General features: G+C 41.5%; 1 protein-coding gene across 2 annotated transcripts in view; it reads left to right on the top strand.

The window, feature by feature from the left end:
* Window positions 1-19,129, top strand: part of plekhh1 (pleckstrin homology domain containing, family H (with MyTH4 domain) member 1) — a 144,523-nt gene that overhangs the window by 38,493 nt on the left and 86,901 nt on the right. For both annotated transcript variants that reach the window (XM_069917177.1, XM_069917178.1), the window contains exons 5-6: window positions 42-125; window positions 18,048-18,129. In XM_069917177.1, coding sequence (XP_069773278.1) covers window positions 42-125; window positions 18,048-18,129 — 166 coding nt within the window. The remainder of the gene's footprint in view (window positions 1-41; window positions 126-18,047; window positions 18,130-19,129) is intronic.

The raw sequence follows: 19,129 nt of genomic DNA, 5'->3' as shown, positions 1-19,129 counted from the left end.
TGTTGGTTCAAAAACCATTGATGATTTCTCTTTCTCCTCAGAAGAAGCTGAGAGGTCAAGATGCGAAGGTAATTGAAGAGAAGGCTGCCAGAATCAAAGAGTGGGTAACACTTAAATTGCGAGAAGTAAGTCCTTGTTTCTGGGGTTAAACCCTTAACTTCCTATGAATGCTGTATGACCTAATGAGCTTTTCCAGCAGGCTTGTGTGCAGCTCTGCTTCTGGCTTGTGGTGTAGCGATGAAGTGATTCTTGCAGTGTATTTACAAAGCACAGGGGAAAAGCTACTAAATTCTTCAGAATCTTCAAATCCTCCAACCATGGTACAAGCCCTCCTGCCCACCAACTCTGTGCTGACCATTGGGCACCCATTTCCACTACTGCTCCCACTTTGTTCCCGTTAACTCACCACCACTCTACTTCCCCACCACCCACTGATTCTACCACTCTCCCACACACAGGGCAGTTAACCTACCAACCTGCATCTGTTGGGGGATGTGGGAGGAAAGCTGTATGAACACAGGGATAATGCGCAAACTCCACACAGGCAACATCCGGGGTCGGGATCGCATTCTGTTCTCCGGATCCTGAGGCAGTGCCTCATCTCGCTGAGCCAATGTGCCATCCATCTTGAAGATCACGAGAGGAGCCCTGTAATGAGAGTGATGCTGACATTCCTTGACTGACTGTTGGTATAAAATGAAGACCAGGGCAGGGATCACAGGCTCTCCCTGCCCTCCAGGACTTGGCTCCCAATGAGGAAGTGTCTGAGAGGGAGCAGCCTGTTCTTCCTCCCCTCTACAATGCACAACTGGAGAGAAAGATTGAAGGAAGAGGGTGATACTTGTTTAGTGCACAGAGAAGGGTAGGACAATTTCCTTCAACAGCATAACACTCTCACAAGAGTTGATCTTCACTCACTCATATCTTCCATTCTTCAGATAGCAACAGGGAGGAGGAGCAGTTCAGTCATGTTCCTGGCATGTCATGATATTCTGGAGCAGACTGGGCCTGGCCTGCCACATTGGGAAGGAAGGAATTCTCACCACTTTGTTCAGTGTACGAGTGCACAGAGGGTCTACCATCAGCGTGATGGTCAATTACTGCAGGCATTACAGCCAAGCTTTCACGTCCTGGTAACATGTAGTTGGCGGGGGGAGGGGGTTTGGGGGGGGGGTGGGGAGAAAGGAGTGGAATGTTCCGGAAGCTGAAGCGCAGGTAAAGGAGAGGAATGCTCCAGAAGGTGAGGGGCGGGTGAAGGAGAGGAATGTTCCGGAAGGTGAGGGGTGGGTGAAGGAGAGGAATGTTCCGGAAGGTGAGGGGGCAGGTGAAGGAGAAGAATGTTCCATAAGGTGAGCGGAGGGTGAAGGAGGAGAATATTGCAGAAGGTGAGGGGCAGATGGAGGAGGAGAATGTTCTGGAAGGTGAGGGGCGGATGAAGGAGGAGAATGTTCTGGAAGGTGAGGGGTGTGTGAAGGAGGAGAATGTTCCGGAAGGTGAGGGGCAGATGAAGGGAAATGTTGCTCCTATTTCTCACTCCCTAGACCACCATTAATAACAAGTGAACAAATTAAGGATGTGTCCCAATGCACACATGTGTTTAATATAAGAATTTACTTAAGCGGCCATGTATAAATTTCTGTGCACTTGCCAGGATAATTCCTTGCACTTTTTGGCACAAAGTGAGGGTACAGGGTCTTGACTGAGAGGTACAGCTGTCAACCTTGCTGCCTTCCTCATTCACTCAGGAGGAATCTGTGTTATGTCATCTACCTGTTTTGGTTCAGTGATCCTGAATGTGCCTTGTCAACCAAAAGCTGTAAGTCTCAGCTTGACGTTTCTCATTGACCCAACTGGGGAAGTGGGGGAGGGGTGCGTGAAACGGGTGGGAGAGCCACTTTCAGCCTATCTGTTCTCTGTACTGAACCAGCGGCCCGATGTGAAGAAAATTAATAAGTAAAAGACTGCTGGAGGAATTAACAGGAATGGAAACCAGTAAATGCCAAGAATCTGATAATCTGCATCCCAGAGTATTAAGAGGTTGTCATGGAGATGGAATAGACGTGGCATTATCTGTTAAAGGTTTATACACGATGGAAAGGTTCTTGTAGATTGTGGGCAGGAACTATTTATGATAAGGTGTGATGATAAGGGAATGTGGCCAGGTTAGCTCAGCATCAGTGGCAGGAAAATGCTGGAGACTCTATTTAAATTTAGACATACAGTTACAGGCCATTTTGGCCAATGTGTCCACGCCACTCGATTTACACCCAATTAAACTACACTCCATGGTATGTTTCAAAACAGTGGGAGGAAACTGGAGCCCCCAGGGAAAACCCATGCAGACATAGGGAGATGTACCAACTCCTCACAGACAGCGCAGGATTCGAACCCTGGTCCCAATTGCTGGTCCTGTAAAGGGGTTGCACTAACTGTGCTGCAAAGGTTGTGATTAGAAAATGTCAGTGGCATTCGACAAAGTCAACATGGAGGTCACATTTGGAGAACTCACTAGAGTATTTTGCGGATGTAATTGGAAGAATAACTGCCAGAGATAATTTGGGAGAGTCAGTGAATTGGGCCCATTTGGATTTTCAGAAGGCTTTCAATAAAGTCTCACGTAATAAGATGCCTTCATCCCGGTCACACTTTCCTCTTCCCCCTTCTCTCAAGTGGAAGAAACCGGGACTTGAGACACACAAACCTCTAGATTCAAGGACAGTTTGTTTCCTGCTGGGATTTGACTCTAGAATGGGCCTCTCACTGGTACAACTATCCCCCCTGCACTGTTTCACTGTACTTTTCTTTGTATCTGGCATTTTATCCCAGTAACACTACACCCTGCACTTTTGTCCCATTGTGCTTAAGTTGGGGTTTACTTGCCTGGATAGCAGGCATAACAGAGCTTTTCACTGTATCTTGGTACACATGATAGTAAACCATACAAATGAATTGAAATTCAATAAGTGAGTATCATATATACTCGTGTAATAGGTGATACGATACCATGTAAAGGTCAGCCCCCAGTCCCCTTTATTTGGCCCAGGCCACCTGCCCACTGGAGCTCCTGGCTGCAGACTCTTGCCTAGGCCATGGCCATCCACCCATCCAAACTACCAATTCCCAAACGTAGACTCTTGCCCAGGCCCAAGCCACCCACTTTTCAGAGCTCCCAACACCCTGAACGTGGACCCTCGTCCAGGCCCCGGCTGCTTGCTCACTGAAGCTCCCAACACATTGGATGCGGACCCTTGTCCAGGCTTCCTGCCCACCAGAGCTCCCTATTCCCTGACCATGAGTATATACGGTATGTGACATCAGAATGTATGGGATTTGGGGTAATATTCCTGGCATGGGTTGAAAATTGGTTGATAGATCGAAAGTGGAGAGCTGACCTTCCATGGAGTGGCAGGCAGTGACAATTGGTGCCATGGTAAATGATGGCATTTACCAGAAGGTGAGGGGCAGATGGAGGAGGAGAATGTTCTGGAAGGTGAGGGGTGGATAAAGGAGGAGAATGTTCTGGAAGGAGAGGGGCGGATGAAGGAGGAGAATGTTCTGGAAGGTGCTACTTGGTTCGGCTGGGAGTCGGAGGAGGAGGAGCTTGGAGAGAGTCGGGCTGTGAATCAGAAGAGGAGGAGCTTTCTGAAAGTGAGGAGAAGGTAAGCTATTAAAGTCGAGGGGCTTACCGGAGCTTGGGCCTACTTAGTTCGGCTAGGAGTCGGAGGAGGAGCTTGGAGAGAGTCAGGCTGTGAGTCAGAGGAGGAGGAGCTTGCTGAAAGTGACAGGGTTAATTGGTCAAGGGGCCAATAGAAGGAGTGAAAGGGGAGGGAGCGGCCAGTGAGTGAGTGGAGCAGTGAAGGAGTGAGACTTCCTGGCTTTGGCTTATCAGGCTTCGGCGAAAGCAGGCAAGGAGAAAAGGTAAGTTGAGTTATTTGCCTTCGTATTCAGAGACATGCCAATAGAGTTAGTGCTCTGTACTGGGTGTCAGATGTGGGAACAATGGGAGACCTCCACCCTCTCAAATGGCCACATCTGCACCAGGTATACTAAGGGAGCGAATTAGGGATATGGAGTTGCAGATTGATGACCTGCGGCTTGTAAGGGAGAGTGGGGAGAGTGAAGAGTTAATCTACTCAACTTTCAGGGCGATAAATACTCCAGAACCCGTGTCAGGTAAGTGGGAAACTGTCAGGGGGGAAAGAAAAAAGCGAGAAAAATGGAGAGCATACCAGTGACTATCCCACTCAGCAACAGTTATGTTGTGTTGGATTCTGTTTAGGGAGATGACTAGACAGAAGATGGCCATGGGCACCCGGTCAATGGCAATGAGCCTGGCAGAGTGGTGCAAAAGAAAAGGAAAAGGAGAAATACAGTAGTTATTGGGGACTCCATTGTCAGGGATACGGACAGGAGGTTCTGTGAGCCAGATAAGTATACCCACATGGTGTGCTGCCTCCCTGGTGCAAGGGTACGAGATATCACAAATCGGGTCCAAAATATTCTGAGAGGAGAGGGAGAGCAGCCTGATGTCTTGGTACATGTGGGTACAAACGACATTGACAAGAAAAGGGAAGAGGTAATGAAAAGGGATTACAGTGAGCTGGGACGAAAGCTGAAAGACAGGAACGCTAGGGTGGTGATCTCGGGATTACTACCTGTTCCAAATGCAAGTGATGAAAAGAATGTAAGGATAAGGAAAATGAACGTGTGGCTGAGGTGCTGGTGTACAAGGCAAGGATTTGGCTTCTTGGATCATTGGGATCTCTTTTGGGGAAGGCATGATCTTTACAAGAGGGACGGGTTGCACCTAAATCCAAAAGGTGTCAACATTTTGGCAAGTATGTTTGGTACAGCAGTGGGGCAAGGTTTAAACTAATTTGGCAGGGGTATGGGAAGCAGAGTGATAGGAAAAAGGGTAGGGAAGATAAAGTAATGGCCAGGAAAAGTAAAATAGGAAAAGTAATGTTGGGAGGAGAAAGTAAAAAATCAGATGGTGCAGTGAGTTTTCGGGTCAATGATAGTGTTAAGAAAATTACAAAGAAAAATAGTGGGCAGAAAAATCAAAAGAAAAGATTACAGAAGTCACTAGATATTAAAAGGACAAAGAGCATAAGGGCACTTTATCTGAATGCCCGCAGTTATTAGAAATAAGGTTAGTGAACTTGAGGCGCAAATCGGTACCCATGCCTATGATTTGGTAGCCATCACGGAAACATGGCTACAAGGTGACCCTAAATGGGAATTAAACTTTCAAGGGTATCAGGTGGTGCAAAGAGATAGACAGGATGGTAAGGGAGGTGGAGTTGCACTCTTAATCAAAGATGAGCTCCAGGCAGTAGTGAGGAATGATACAAGATCTAAAGAGCATAATGTTGAGTCCATTTGGGTAGAGATAAAGAATAACAGGGAAAAAATTATTGGTGGGTGTTATCTATCGCCCACCAAATAACAATAGTTTAGTGGCACAGGAAATAAATAGAGAGATAAGTGAGGCATGTAATAATGATATGGCAGTCGTCATGGGGGACTTTAACTTCCACATAGATTGGGAAAATCAAGTTGGTCGTGGGAGTCTGGAAGAGGACTTCATAGAATGCATCCGCGATAGCTTTCTTGAGCAGCATGTTGAGGAACCCACAAGAGAAAATGCTCTCCTGGATCTAGTGTTGTGCAGTGAGATAGGTAGAGTAAATGATGTAATAGTCAGAGACCATCTGGGAAATAGCGATCATAGTATGATTGAATTTCTCATTCAGATGGAAGGGGAAATAGTTAGATCTAAAACTAATATATTATGCTTAAACAGGGGTGACTACCATAGGTTGAGGGAGGAATTGGGCAGAGTGGACTGGGAGCACAGGCTAATTGATGAAACAGTTGAGGAACAGTAGAAGATTTTCAAAGAAATATTTTGTAATACTCAACAAAAATATATTTCGGTCAGGAAAAATGGCAGCAAGGGAGGGAAAAATCAACCGTGGTTAACAAAGAAAATAAAGGAGAGTATAAAATTGGGAAAACTTTAAGAGACAACAAGAGGTTACAAAGCAGGTAATAAGAAATGGAAAAAAGGATTATGAAAGTAAATTGGCACAAAATATAAAAACAGAAAGCAAAAAATTTTATAAATATATAAAATGGAAGAGGGTGGCCAGAGTTAACATAGGACCCTTGGAGGATGAGAAAGGAAAACTGGTAGCAAAAAATGAGGAAATGGCCGAGGCATTAAACAGATATTTTGTGTCAGTCTTCACGGTGGAAGACATGTCCAGCATGCCGAAGTGCAGAGTTAAGGATGCGAATGTTGGGGAGGGCCTTGATAAAATAGTTGTTACAAAGGAAGTAGTGATGGAGAAACTAATGGGACTAAAGCCAGACAAACCACCTGGTCCTGATGATATGCATCCAAGGGTTCTGAAGGAAATGGCAGAAGTTATAGTTTTTTTAAATTTTTTTATTTTTCACACTATAAACCATATTGACCAAGATACATACACATATTTTTCTTCTTAAATATATACAGTGTCATTTTCTCCCCCCTTTTCCCCCCTCCCTTCCCTCCCTCCCTCACTCCCTTCCCCATTTATTTGAAGTTCAATCTATAAGATACATTAAACCCGTTAAACAATGTTGTCACTTAATAAAAATAAACAAGAAATTTTACTGAGTCAGTTCTTTTCGTTATCTTCTCCTTCTGTCATTTTAGGTGGTGAAAGTCCATGGTAGGATTTCTCTATTGTATTTCATGTACGGCTCCCATATTTGTTAGAATATTGTAATGTTATTTCTTTAATTATATGTTATTTTTTCTAATGGAATACATTTATTCATTTCTATGTACTATTGTTGTATTCTCAAGTTGTCTTCTAATTTCCAGGTTGACATAATACATTTTTTTGCTTTTGCTACAGCTAGGGCTATCATAACAAATCTTTTCTGTGCTCCATCCAAATCGAGTCCAAATTCTTTGTTTCTTATATTACCATCCATTAATGAAGATCTCTGGGTTTTTTGGTATATTGCTTTTTGTGATTTTATTTAATATCTGGTTTAGATCTTCCCAAAATTTTTTCCACTTTCTCACATGTCCAAATTGCCTGAATTGTTGTTCCCGTTTCCATTTTACAGCGAAAACATCTGTCTGATACTGTTGGGTCCCATTTATTTAACTTTTGAGGTCTGATGTATAACCTGTGTATCCAGTTATATTGTATCATACGTAACCTCGTGTTTATTGTATTTCTCATAGTTCCGGAGCATAGCTTCTCCCATGTTTCATTCTTTATCTTTATGTTTAGATCTTGTTCCCATTTTTTGTTTAGGTTTACCATTTGTTTCCTCGTTCTCCTTTTCTTGCAGTTTGACGTACATGTCTGTTACAAATTTTTTAAATTATCATTGTGTCTGTAATCACATATTCAAAATTGCTTCCTTCTGGTAACCTCAGACTGTTTCCCAATTTGTCCTTCAAGTAGGTTTTCAGTTGGTAGTATGCAAACATTGTATCGTGAGTTATATTTAACCTTCATTTGTTCAAAGGATAATAATTTATTTCCCGAAAAACAATTTTCTATTCTTTTGATCCCTTTTCTCTCCCATTCTCTAAAGGAAAGGTTATCTATTGTGAAAGGGATTAGCTGATTTTGCATCAATATTAGTTTTGGTAGTTGGTAATTTGTTTTATTCCTTTCTACATGAATCTTCTTCCAAATGTTGAGCAGATGATGCAATACCGGTGAATTTCTATGTTACACCAATTTTTCATCCCATTTATATAGTATATGTTCAGGTATCTTCTCCCCTATTTTATCTAGTTCTAATCTGGTCCAATCTAGTTTTTCCCTTGTTTGATAAAAATCTGATAGGTATCTTAATTGTGCGGCTCTATAATAATTCTTAAAGTTTGGTAGTTGTAAGCCTCCTTGTTTGTACCATTCTGTTAATTTATCTAGTGCTATCCTCGGTTTCCCCCCTTTCCATAAGAATTTCCTTATTATTTTCTTTAACTCCTTGAAGAATTTCTCTGTTAGGTGTATTGGTAATGACTGAAATAGGTATTGTATCCTTGGGAAAATGTTCATTTTAATACAGTTTATCCTTCCTATCAGTGTTTGTGGTAAGTCTTTCCAATGCTCTAAATCGTCTTGTAATTTATTTTCATTAATGGATGGTAATTTAGTTTATATAGATGGCCGAGAATTTTATTTAGTTGTATACTTAGGTATCGCATTGCTTGTGTTCGCCATCTAAATGGCGATTCTTTCTTAAAATTTGTGAAATCCGCATTATTCATTGGCATTGCTTCACTTTTATTTGCGTTGATCTTGTACCCCGATACTTCTCCATATTCCTTCAATTTCCTATGTAATTCTTTTATTGATATTTCTGGTTCTGTTAAGTATATTATAACGTCATCTGCAAATAGACTGATTTTATATTCCTTCTCTTTTATTTTTATCCCTCTTATTTTATTTTCTGTTCTTATCAGTTCTGCTAGTGGTTCTATAGCTAACGCGAACAGTGAGGGAGATAGTGGACATCCCTGCCTTGTTGATCTGCTTAAGTTAAATTGTTTTGATATATATCCATTTTCTGTCACTTTCGCCAATGACCCCTTATATAATGCTTTAATCCAATTAATATATTTCTCTGGTAGGCTGAATTTTTGTAGTACTTTGAATAAATAATTCCATTCTACTCTGTTAAAGGCCTTCTCTGCGTCTAAAGCAACTGCTACTGTTGGAGTTTTATTTCTTTCTACTGCATGAATTAAGTTAATAAATTTACAGATATTGTCTGTTGTTCGTCTTTTTTTAATAAATCCAGTTTGGTCTAGATTTACTATTTTTGGCACATAGTCGGTCAATCTGTTTGCTAATAGTTTAGCTATTATCTTATAATCTGTGTTAAGTAGAGATATTGGTCTATATGACGCTGGTGCTAGTGGATCTTTCCCTGTCTTTGGTATTACTGTAATTATTGCTGTTTTGCATGAATCTGGTATGTTTTGTGTTTTATCAATCTGGTTGATTACTTCCAGGAGGGGAGGAATTAATAAGTCTTTAAATGTTTTATAGAATTTTATTGGGAATCCATCCTCTCCTGGTGTTTTATTGTTCGGTAGTTTTTTTTAATATCTCCTGTAATTCTTCTATTTCAGATGGTTTTATTAATTTATTTTGCTCCTCTTTGTAATTTCGGTAGTTCAATGTTAGTTAGAAATTCATCTATTTTGTTTTCTTTCCCTTCGTTTTCAGTTTGATATAGTTGCTCGTAGAATTCCCTTAAGTTTTCATTGATCTCCGTTGGATTATATGTAATTTGTTTGTCCTTTTTCCTTAATGCCAATACCATTCCTTTAGTTTGTTCTGTCTTAAGCTGCCACGCTAGAATTTTGTGCATTTTTTCTCCTAGCTCATAATATTTCTGTTTTGTCTTCATTATGTTCTTCTCCACCTTATATGTTTGTAATGTTTCATATTTTATTTTTTTATCTGCCAATTCTCTTCTTTTAGTTGTATCTTCCTTTATTGCTAATTCTTTTTCTATATTTGTTATTTCCCTTTCCAAGTCTTCTGTTTCCCGATTGTAGTCCTTCTTCATCTTAGTTACATAATTTATTATTTGCCCTCTAATGAACGCTTTCATTGCGTCCCATAGTATAAACTTATCTTTCACTGATTCCGTATTTATTTCAAAGTACATTTTAATTTGTCATTCAATGAATTCTCTAAAATCCTGTCTTTTAAGTAACATGGAGTTTAATCTCCATCTATACATTCTTGGTGGGATGTCCTCTAGCTCTATTGCCAATAACTGGGGTGAGTGGTCCGATAATAGTCTAGCTTTATATTCCGTTTTCCTAACTCTCCCTTGAATGTGGGCTGATAACAGGAATAGATCTATCCTTGAGTATGTTTTATGTCTACCCGAATAATATGAATATTCCTTTTCCTTTGGGTGTTGTTTCCTCCATATATCCAAAAGTTGCATTTCTTGCATCGATTTAATTATAAATTTGGTTACTTTGTTCTTTCTGTTAGTTTTTTTTCCAGTTTTATCCATGTTTGAGTCCAAATTAAGGTTAAAATCCCCTCCTATTAGTATGTTCCCTTGCGTATCTGCTATCTTCAAAAAGATATCTTGCATAAATTTTTGATCTTCTTCATTAGGTGAATATACATTGAGTAAATTCCAAAATTCTGAATATATCTGACATTTTATCATTACATATCTCCCTGCTGGATCTATTATTTCCTCTTCTATTTTGATTGGTACATTTTTATTGATTAATATAGCTACTCCTCTGGCTTTTGAATTATATGATGCTGCTGTTACATGTCCTATCCAATCTCTCTTTAATTTCTTGTGTTCCATTTCAGTTAGATGTGTTTCTTGTACGAATGCTATATCAATTTTTTCTTTTTTCAGTAAATTTAACAGTTTCTTCCTTTTGATTTGGTTATGTATTCCATTAATATTTAAAGTCATATAGTTCAACATAGCCATTTCATACTTTGTTTATCTTTCCTTTCCGTTTCCTCATCACCACCTTCCCTTCTTATCCATTTCTGCTTTTTTTTTTGAACACATAAGACAACATTTCTAAAACATAAAATATTTCCACTATTCTCATATCTAAAATTCCTTTAACCCCAATAGTCCCTCCCCTTTCTGAGTTGCCCTTTGTCCCTTGTCGGGCAACCACATCTCCCCTCTCCATTTGGATTTGCGAATTCACTTGCAAGCGTCAACTGATTTCACAGTGACTGTTATTCTTCCCCACCCAGCCCCCCCCACAAAAGATTTTAATCTTCATATATAACAAAGGTCACTCTCTTAATTCCCTCCTTACTTCCTTTCTTCCCTTTCTTTCCCTTCTTAGTTCTTACTTATACTCTATTTTTTATATATATAGTTTGTTGTCATTTTTGTTCTTGTTACATCTCTTCATCTCTCTGTCTGTTTTGTAGTTGTTCTGAAAATTTTCGTGCTTTTTCCGGATCCGAGAATAACTATTTTAAGTACCGCTGGGTATTATAACATAAATTTATAACCTTTTTTCCATAGGGTCCATAGGGTTGTTTTTGCTGCATTAAACTCCTTCCTCTTCTTCAGGAGTTCAAAACTTATATCTGGGTAGAAAAAATTTTTTTGACCCTTGTATTCCAGTGGTTTTTTTGTCTTCTCTTATTATTTTCATTGCCTTCTCCAATATATTTTCTCTTGTTGTATATCTTAGGAATTTTACTAGAATGGATCTTGGTTTTTGTTGTGGTTGTGGTTTAGGGGCTAATGTTCTGTGTGCCCTTTCTATTTCCATTTCTTCCTGTAATTCTGGTCTTCCTAGGACTCTGGGGATCCATTCCTTTATAAATTCTTTCATATTCTTGCTTTCTTCATCTTCCTTAAGGCCCACTATCATTATATTGTTTCTTCTATTATAATTTTCCATTATATCTATCTTCTGAGCTAACAGCTCCTGTGTTTCTTTAACTTTTTTATCAGATTCTTCTAATTTCTTTTTTAAGTCATCTACTTCCATTTCTATGGCTGTTTCTCGTTCCACCTTGTCTACTCTTTTTCCTGTATCTGTCATGATCATCTCTAATCTATTCACTTTTTCTTCTGTACTTTTTATTCTTCTTTTTATTTCACTGAATTCTTGTGACTGCCATTCTTTTACTGATTCCATATATTCTTTAAAAAAAAATATCCATGTACTTTCCCTTCCCTTCATCTTCCTTTTCTCTGTGTTCTTCCTCCTCTTCTTCTGAGTCCACTCCAGGATCTGTGTCCTTTACCTCTGTCTCTTCTGGTTTTCTTGTTGGGTTGGTTATTTTATTTTGTTGGGTATTTTTGTTCTTCTTATTTTTATTAAAAGTGTCTTGATGTTGGTCTTCTTCCTCTGGGTTAGTCATCTGTTGTTTATTTTATTTTCTATTTTTATTCTCTTCCTTCTTCTCGTTATTTTCTATGTTTTCCTGTTGAGAGTCTTGGTGTTGTGTTGTAGTTGTCTGTTTCAGCTGTGGAGATTTACTCCTCAGCTGGTCCCCCCTCCCATCGGTGTTGTTTTTGTCTCACGCATGTGCGGTGGCGCACTTTTGTTTGGCTCCGTGAGCCATTTTTGTAGTCCTGAGTTTGGGGTTTCCACTGACCTCAGGGAGCGGGCTTCTCTCTCCACGGCGGGCCTCCTCGTACCGGTAAGGCCTTCACCTTCCTCCTCCGACGTCCTTCCTCCTTCTTTTCTTCCCGTTGTTTTTGGTTTTTTCTTTGCTGCCATTTTCTCCACACTTTCACTTTCATTTTGTTATGGTTTCTATGTTTGTGCCTTTGTTTTTTCTCTATCTTTTTTTCACTTTTCTGGAGAGGGCTGAAGTTCCCCTACCGGCCACTACTCCATCACGTGACTCCCGGCAGAAGTTATAGTTGATGCATTGGTGATCATATACCAAAATTCCTTGGATTCTGGGCAGGTCCCGGCACACTGGAAGACAGCAAATGTCACGCTACTTTTTAAGAAGGGATGTAGGCAGAAGACTGGAAATTATCGGCTAATTAGCTTGACGTCTATGGTTGGAAAAATGCTTGAAGCCGTCATTAAAGATGAAATAGAGAAACTTTTGGAACGCAAGGGTTCAATCAGGCAGACGCAGCATGGTTTTAGAAAGGGAAGATCTTGTTTGACAAACTTGTTAGGATTCTTTGAGGATATAATGGGTGCGGTGGATAGAGGAGAATAGGTTGATGTTGTATATTTGGATTTCCAGAAAGCGTTTGATAAGGTGCCGCACAAGAGACTTATCAGTAAGTTACAGGAAAGTGGAGTCTGGGGAAGTATATTGGCCTGGATTGAAAATTGGTTGTCTGACAGGAGGCAGAGAGTCGGGATAAATGGGAGTTTTTCAGGTTGGCAGAGAGTGGTAAGTGGGGTGCCGCAGGGGTCAGTGTTAGGCCCACAACTGTTCATCATTTACATTGATGACTTGGAGGAGGGGACAAAATGTGGTGTAGCCAAGTTTGCAGATGACACCAAATTGAGTGGAAGAGCAAATTGTAATGAGGATGTGGAGAGTCTGCAGAGGGATATAGTTAAGCTGGATGAGTGGGCAAAGGTCTGGCAGATGGAGTACAATGTTAGTAAGTGTGAGGTTATCCACTTTGGCAAGAAAAATAAAAGAGCTGAATATTATTTAAAGGGTGAAAAACTACAGCATGCTGTTGTGCAGAGGGACTTGGGAGTGCTTGTGCATGAATCACAAAAAGTTAGGTTGTAGGTGCAGCAGGTTATTAAGAAGGAAAATGGAATGTTGGCCTTCATCGCTAGAGGAATTGAATTCAGGAGTAGGGAGGTAATGTTGCAACTGTATAAGGTACTGGTGAGACCGCACCTGGAGTACTGTGTCCAGTTCTGGTCTCCATATTTGAGGAAGGATATACTGGCTTTGGAGACGGTCCAGAGGAGGTTTACTAGGTTGATCCCTGGGATGAAGGGATTGACTTATGATGAAAGATTAAATCATCTAGGATTATATTCGCTTGAGTTCAGAAGAATGAGAGGAGATCTTAAAGAAACATTTAGGATTATGAAGGGTATGGATAGGATAGATGTAGGAAGGTTTTTTGAGCTGGCCGGGGAAACTAAAATGAGAGGACACAGTCTCAAGATTCAGGGGAGTAGATTTAGGACAGAGATGATGAAAAATAGTTTTTCCCAGAGAGTAGTGAATGTTTGGAATTCTCTAACCAGGGAAGTGGTTGAGGCTGCCTCATTAAACATATTTAAAATTCGGTTAGATAAATTTTTACATGATAGAGGAATTAGGGGATATGGGGAGAAGGCAGGTAGGTGGAGTTGTCATAAATTAGATCAGCCATGATCGTATTGAATGGCGGAGCAGGCTCGATGGGCCATTTTTGGCCTACTCCTGTTCCTACTTCCTATGTTCCTATGCCTTGGCCCCATGCTGCTTGTCAATGGCTGGTTTAAGAAACCTAATATAATATTTATAAGTTTGCCAACAAGACAAGTGTATGGAGGATACAAGCTTCAAGACAATTTGGATGTGAATACACAGAACAGGCCCTTTATTCACAATGTTGTGCTGACCTTTTATCTCACCTACACAATAAATCCAAGCTTTCCCTCCTTCGGAGCCCACATCCCCCCATTTTTCCATCCATGAGCCCATCAAGGAGACTCTTAAATTCCCCTATTGTATCAACTGCAAGCACTACTCCTGACAGTGCATTCCAGACACCCTCCACTCTCTGCAAATAAAACAACATAGCTCTGACATCTCACTTCAACGCTCCTCCACTACCCTTAAACCAGTGTCTTCTGGTATTGATCATTGCTGCCCTGGGGAAAAAGGTATTGGCTTTCCCCCCTATCTATGCCACTCATAATCTTATAAACCTCTATTAAGTCGTCTCTTATTTTCTATCACTCCAAAGAAATGAGCCCCAGTTCTCCAATCCAGGCAGCATCTTGGTAAATCTCTGCACCCTCTCTAAAGTTTCCACGTCCTTCCTGTAACGAGGTGACCAGAACTCAATGTTCTAAGTGTGATCTAACCAGAGTTTTATAGAGCTGCAACATTACCTCGCAACTCTTGAACTTAATGCCCAAGTAACTTCTTAACTACCCTATCAACTTTTGATAGGTTTTGAGGAATCTATGGGCTTAGCTCCCAAGATCCCTCTGTTCTTCCACGCTACTAAGAATTCTGCCATTAGCCTTGTACTCTGGCTTCAGGTTTGATCTTCCAAAGTGTGTCACCTCACACTCTTCTGGATTGAACTCCATCTGTCACTTCTCTCCCCATCTTTGCATCTTGTCTCTATCCCATTATAGCCTATGACGGCCCCACTGTGCTATCCACAGTACCTCCAACCTTCATGTCGTCGGCAAACATACTAACCCACCCCTCCACTTACTCATACAAGTCATTTATAAAGATCACAAAGGACAAGGGTTCAACGTATTGTCAGAGAGCTTACATTACATCATATTATAACCTTGAGATTCTTTTTCCTGCTGCCCAGGCAGAATTTCTACTTATCAATAGTGTAAATTGTATGGAAGAGAAAGATACGCATACAAAAGAGAGAAATGTAAACCAAGAAATAAATGCAAACAAACTGCAAATACAGAAAATAAATATTCAGTATTTTTATATTCAGTGGAAAGTAAGTCTTTAAATGAGTCTGAGTCTTGTTGAGGAGTCTGATGGTGGAGGGGTAGCAGCTGTTCCTGAACCTGATGGTGCGAGTCTTGTGGTACCTACACCTCTTTCCTGATGGCAGCAGTGAGAATAGGGCATGTCCTGGGTGGCATGGATCCTTGATTGCTGCTGCTCTCCTGCAGTAGTGTTCCACATTGATTTTCACAATGGTAAGGAGAGTTTTGCCTCTGATATCCTGGGCTGTGTTTGTTATCTTTTGCAGGGTTTTCTGCTCAGGAGTATCAGTGGCTCATACCAGGCCATGATGCAGCTGGTCAACACACGTTCCACTACACAACTGTAGACATTTGCCGAGGTTTCTGATGTCATACTGAACCTCCGCCAACTCCTAAGGAAGTAGAGGCACTGACATGCTTTCTTCATGATGCCTTTAGTGTGTTGGATCCAGGAAAGATCCACCGAGAGAGTGACTCCCAGGAACCTAAGCTCTTTCTCTCCACCTCTGATCCCTCAATGATTACTGGATTGTACACCTCTGGTTTTTTCCTTCCTAAAACCTCCAGTCAGCTTCTTGGCTTTGGTGACGTTGAATGAGAAAAGCCACATTTTCAGTCTCTCTCCTATATTCTGACTTATTGTCCCTTTTCATATAGTTCCCTACTGTGGTATCATCAGGAATTTGTAAATGGCGTGGCTGTTGTAGTGAGCCACACAGTCGTTGGTGTAAAGGAAGTAGAACAGAGCACCACAAGTCACCAACCGTCAGTCAGAATACTCTTCATCTACAACCACCCTTGCCCTCTGAATCCACACAGTCACATTTCCATGGATCCCATGCCTCAAGATTTTCTGGATGAGCCTACCAAGGGGAACCTTGTCAAATTCCTTACTGAAATCCATATACAGCACATCCACTCCTCTACCTTCACCAAACTGTTGTCACCTGCTTGAAGAACTCAATTAGTTTCATGGGGCATGGCCTACCCCTGACAAAGCCATGTAGGCTTTCTCTAAGAAGACGATGTTTCTTCAAATACTCATAAATCTTGTCCCCAAAAATCCTCTCCAATAGTTTGCTGACATAAAGCTCACTGGTCTATAATTCATCGAATTCTCCCCATTACCTTTCTTGAAACACAGAGCAACATTTGCCACCGTTCACTCATCTTGCCAGGGAGGGCGCAGATCATCGTTAACACCTCAGCAGCCTCTTCTCTCATTTCCTGTAGTAACCTGGAATGCATCATGTCCAGCTCTGAGAACTACATATCCTTTTTCAGAAGCTCCAACATTACTGCTTTGGTTGAGAGGGCAAATACATGGCAGATGCAGTATAACATGGATAATTAGGAACATGTCCACTTGGAGAGGGAAACCAACAAGACAAATAGCTCTTGAATAAATTGGGAAACATCGATGCACAAAGTGGCCATAAGACATAGAAGAGGAATTAGCCAATTCTGAAGATGCACCCAATATTTACCTGGGTGTCCATTTGCACGAGTCAAAATGCAGATGAAGCAAGCAGTTGAGATGGCAAAAGGTATTTTGACTTTCATTGAAAGAGGATCGAAGCATCTGATCAAAATTATTCTAAGACCAACGCCTAAACAATGCAGTTTTAGGCGCTTTCCTAAGATGTTTGTCACAGTGAGTGTAAGGATTGCAGGACTGCCATCAGGACAGATTGGTTCGACTGGACCTGTATGTTCTGGGGTTTAGGGAATCCGAGGTGAATTTGCCACAGGGCTTGGACTGGCGCAGCGTGGAGAGCACGTTTACTGTGTCTGGGATGTCAGGACAAGTGGTAAGATACTTAGGAATGAGACGAAAATTTTTTTTCATCTCGAGAGTGGTCCACCTATGGAATTCTCTGCCAGATGCAGAGTTAAAAGGAGGCAGACGGATTTGTAGGTATGAAAGCATCTGGGGTATGAGCAGGAACAGTGTGGAGTGGTGAGTGCAGTGGTTAGCACAATGCTATTACAGCGCCAGTGACCCTGGTTCGAACCGCATGCTGTCTGTGAGGAGTTTTATGTTCGCCCCATGACCTGTGTGGGTTTCATTGCAGAGATGTACAGAGGTAGAAGGTTAATTGGTCGCAAGGGTGGCATGGGCCAGAAGGGCCTGTTACTGTGCTGTATCTCTAAAATTAAATAAATGAAAGCATATGGCATTAAGACAGCTGATGATCTACTATTTTGTTCAATGATGGAGCAAACTCAAAGACATGAATCAGCTACTCCAGCTTGATGTGTGGTTTGCATTGGTTTGCTCATTAAAGAAAGGGTGTAAATTAATTGAAAGCAGTTCAAGGAGCGGGTGGGGGAGTGGGTGGTGAGACTGAGGGGACAGTTGATGACAAGGTGGAGACGTTTTATATTTGAAGCATTGATTAATGTGGAGCCACTGCAGCTCATCAGCACCCAGATTTGGACAGTGTCGCTCGAGCCGAACAGTGGGGAAACACGTTTGATCCTGACCTCAGGTGCTGGCTGGGTGAAGTGTATTTTCCCTGCCTCGGAATGGATTTCTTCTGGGTGGTCCAATTTCCTCCCATATCCCAAAGGTTGACTAGTGACGATCAATTACCCTGAGCGTGTAGGTGGATGGCAGCAGATTCGAGAGGAGTTGAGGACGTGAGAGGCTATGGAATACAGGGAAATTTGGGGAATGAGCTTCATGAAATTTCACTGAGCTGGCATAGACGATTAAAGAATGGCCTCCTTCTGTGTCATCAGGAAATATAAAACGCAAAGTGTACTTGAGTGGTTGATACCATTTGCAGTGTCCAAACAATGTGGAAGATGGTGTAGGATCTTGCTCTCCATTTACTTTCTTTTTTGTTTGTTGTTGTAGCTGGAATGTGAAAACTATCAACTCAAGGTGACCACCCAGAAGCAAGCTGAACAAATTCAAGCCCTGCAAAGTAAAATTCAAGGTACTGAGGATTAAAATTGGCTTTTCAAGTTGGAAAATTCTTGCTGATCGAGGAAGCAGGTACATTTTTGGAAGTTCAGGCCTTTGAGGGCCATGGGGAACTGGCACAGAAGCCTGGGGCAGGTGAGCCATGGTCACGTTGAATGGCAGGCTGCACTTGAGGGGGCAGAGTAATCTATATTTTTCTTGTGGACTGATGGCCAAATCTCTCTGACCATTAACATTTTTAACTAATTTTCTCACTTAATGAAAAACTCCCCCTCCCTCTGCTATTTCTCTTGCCGAAGCAAACTCTCAAATTTCATATTTTACTCCTTGAGCTATCTCCATGTTCGTTTGTGTAACCAGTCTATATTTATTTGAAATATTGAGTCTCTATCACAACTCATGGCTACCTGGCAGTGCATTGTCACCCAGCTTGGCTATATGGGACTTGGTTCCTTGATGTAAGCCACTAAACTGGATTGTTAATAGTCACAGTGGTACACCACAGACTGAAGAGTCCTTCAGCTCCTCTGAGTCTGCATCAATCACCAATTTACATCAATCCTATTTTGTTTTCATCCTTGTCAAATCTCTCCCCCAGTTTCCATTGCTCACCCACACACCAGGGGTGATTTACAATGGCTGCTCAACCCACCAACTGGCACGTTTCCAGGATGTGGGATGAAACCGAAGCACTGGGAGGAGCCCCATGCAGTCAGAGAGGGAAGATGTGAACTCCACATCGTGCCAGAGGCTGGGATTGAGCCCAGCACATTGGTCTGTGAGGCAATAACTATACTGGCTGCAGCACGGTGCTGCCAGAAGCTGAGATTTCAGCTCTAGTTCCTGCCTCTCCAAAGTGGTACACATTCCCAACCCAAAAACAAGCTCTTTCCCATCTCTAATCTTTCCCTTCATGCTCCAATGATCTTTCTCCCACCCAATCTTGGTTAACAATCTTTAGCTATCACCTTAACATCTAAATACACCAGTTCACTCTTATCCATTCTGTTAAT

Source organism: Narcine bancroftii, chromosome 2 (assembly GCF_036971445.1).
Source record: "Narcine bancroftii isolate sNarBan1 chromosome 2, sNarBan1.hap1, whole genome shotgun sequence".
Lineage (NCBI taxonomy): Eukaryota > Metazoa > Chordata > Chondrichthyes > Torpediniformes > Narcinidae > Narcine > Narcine bancroftii.
Note: the sequence above shows the minus strand (reverse complement) of the source record. Positions and strands in the feature narration are given on the sequence as shown.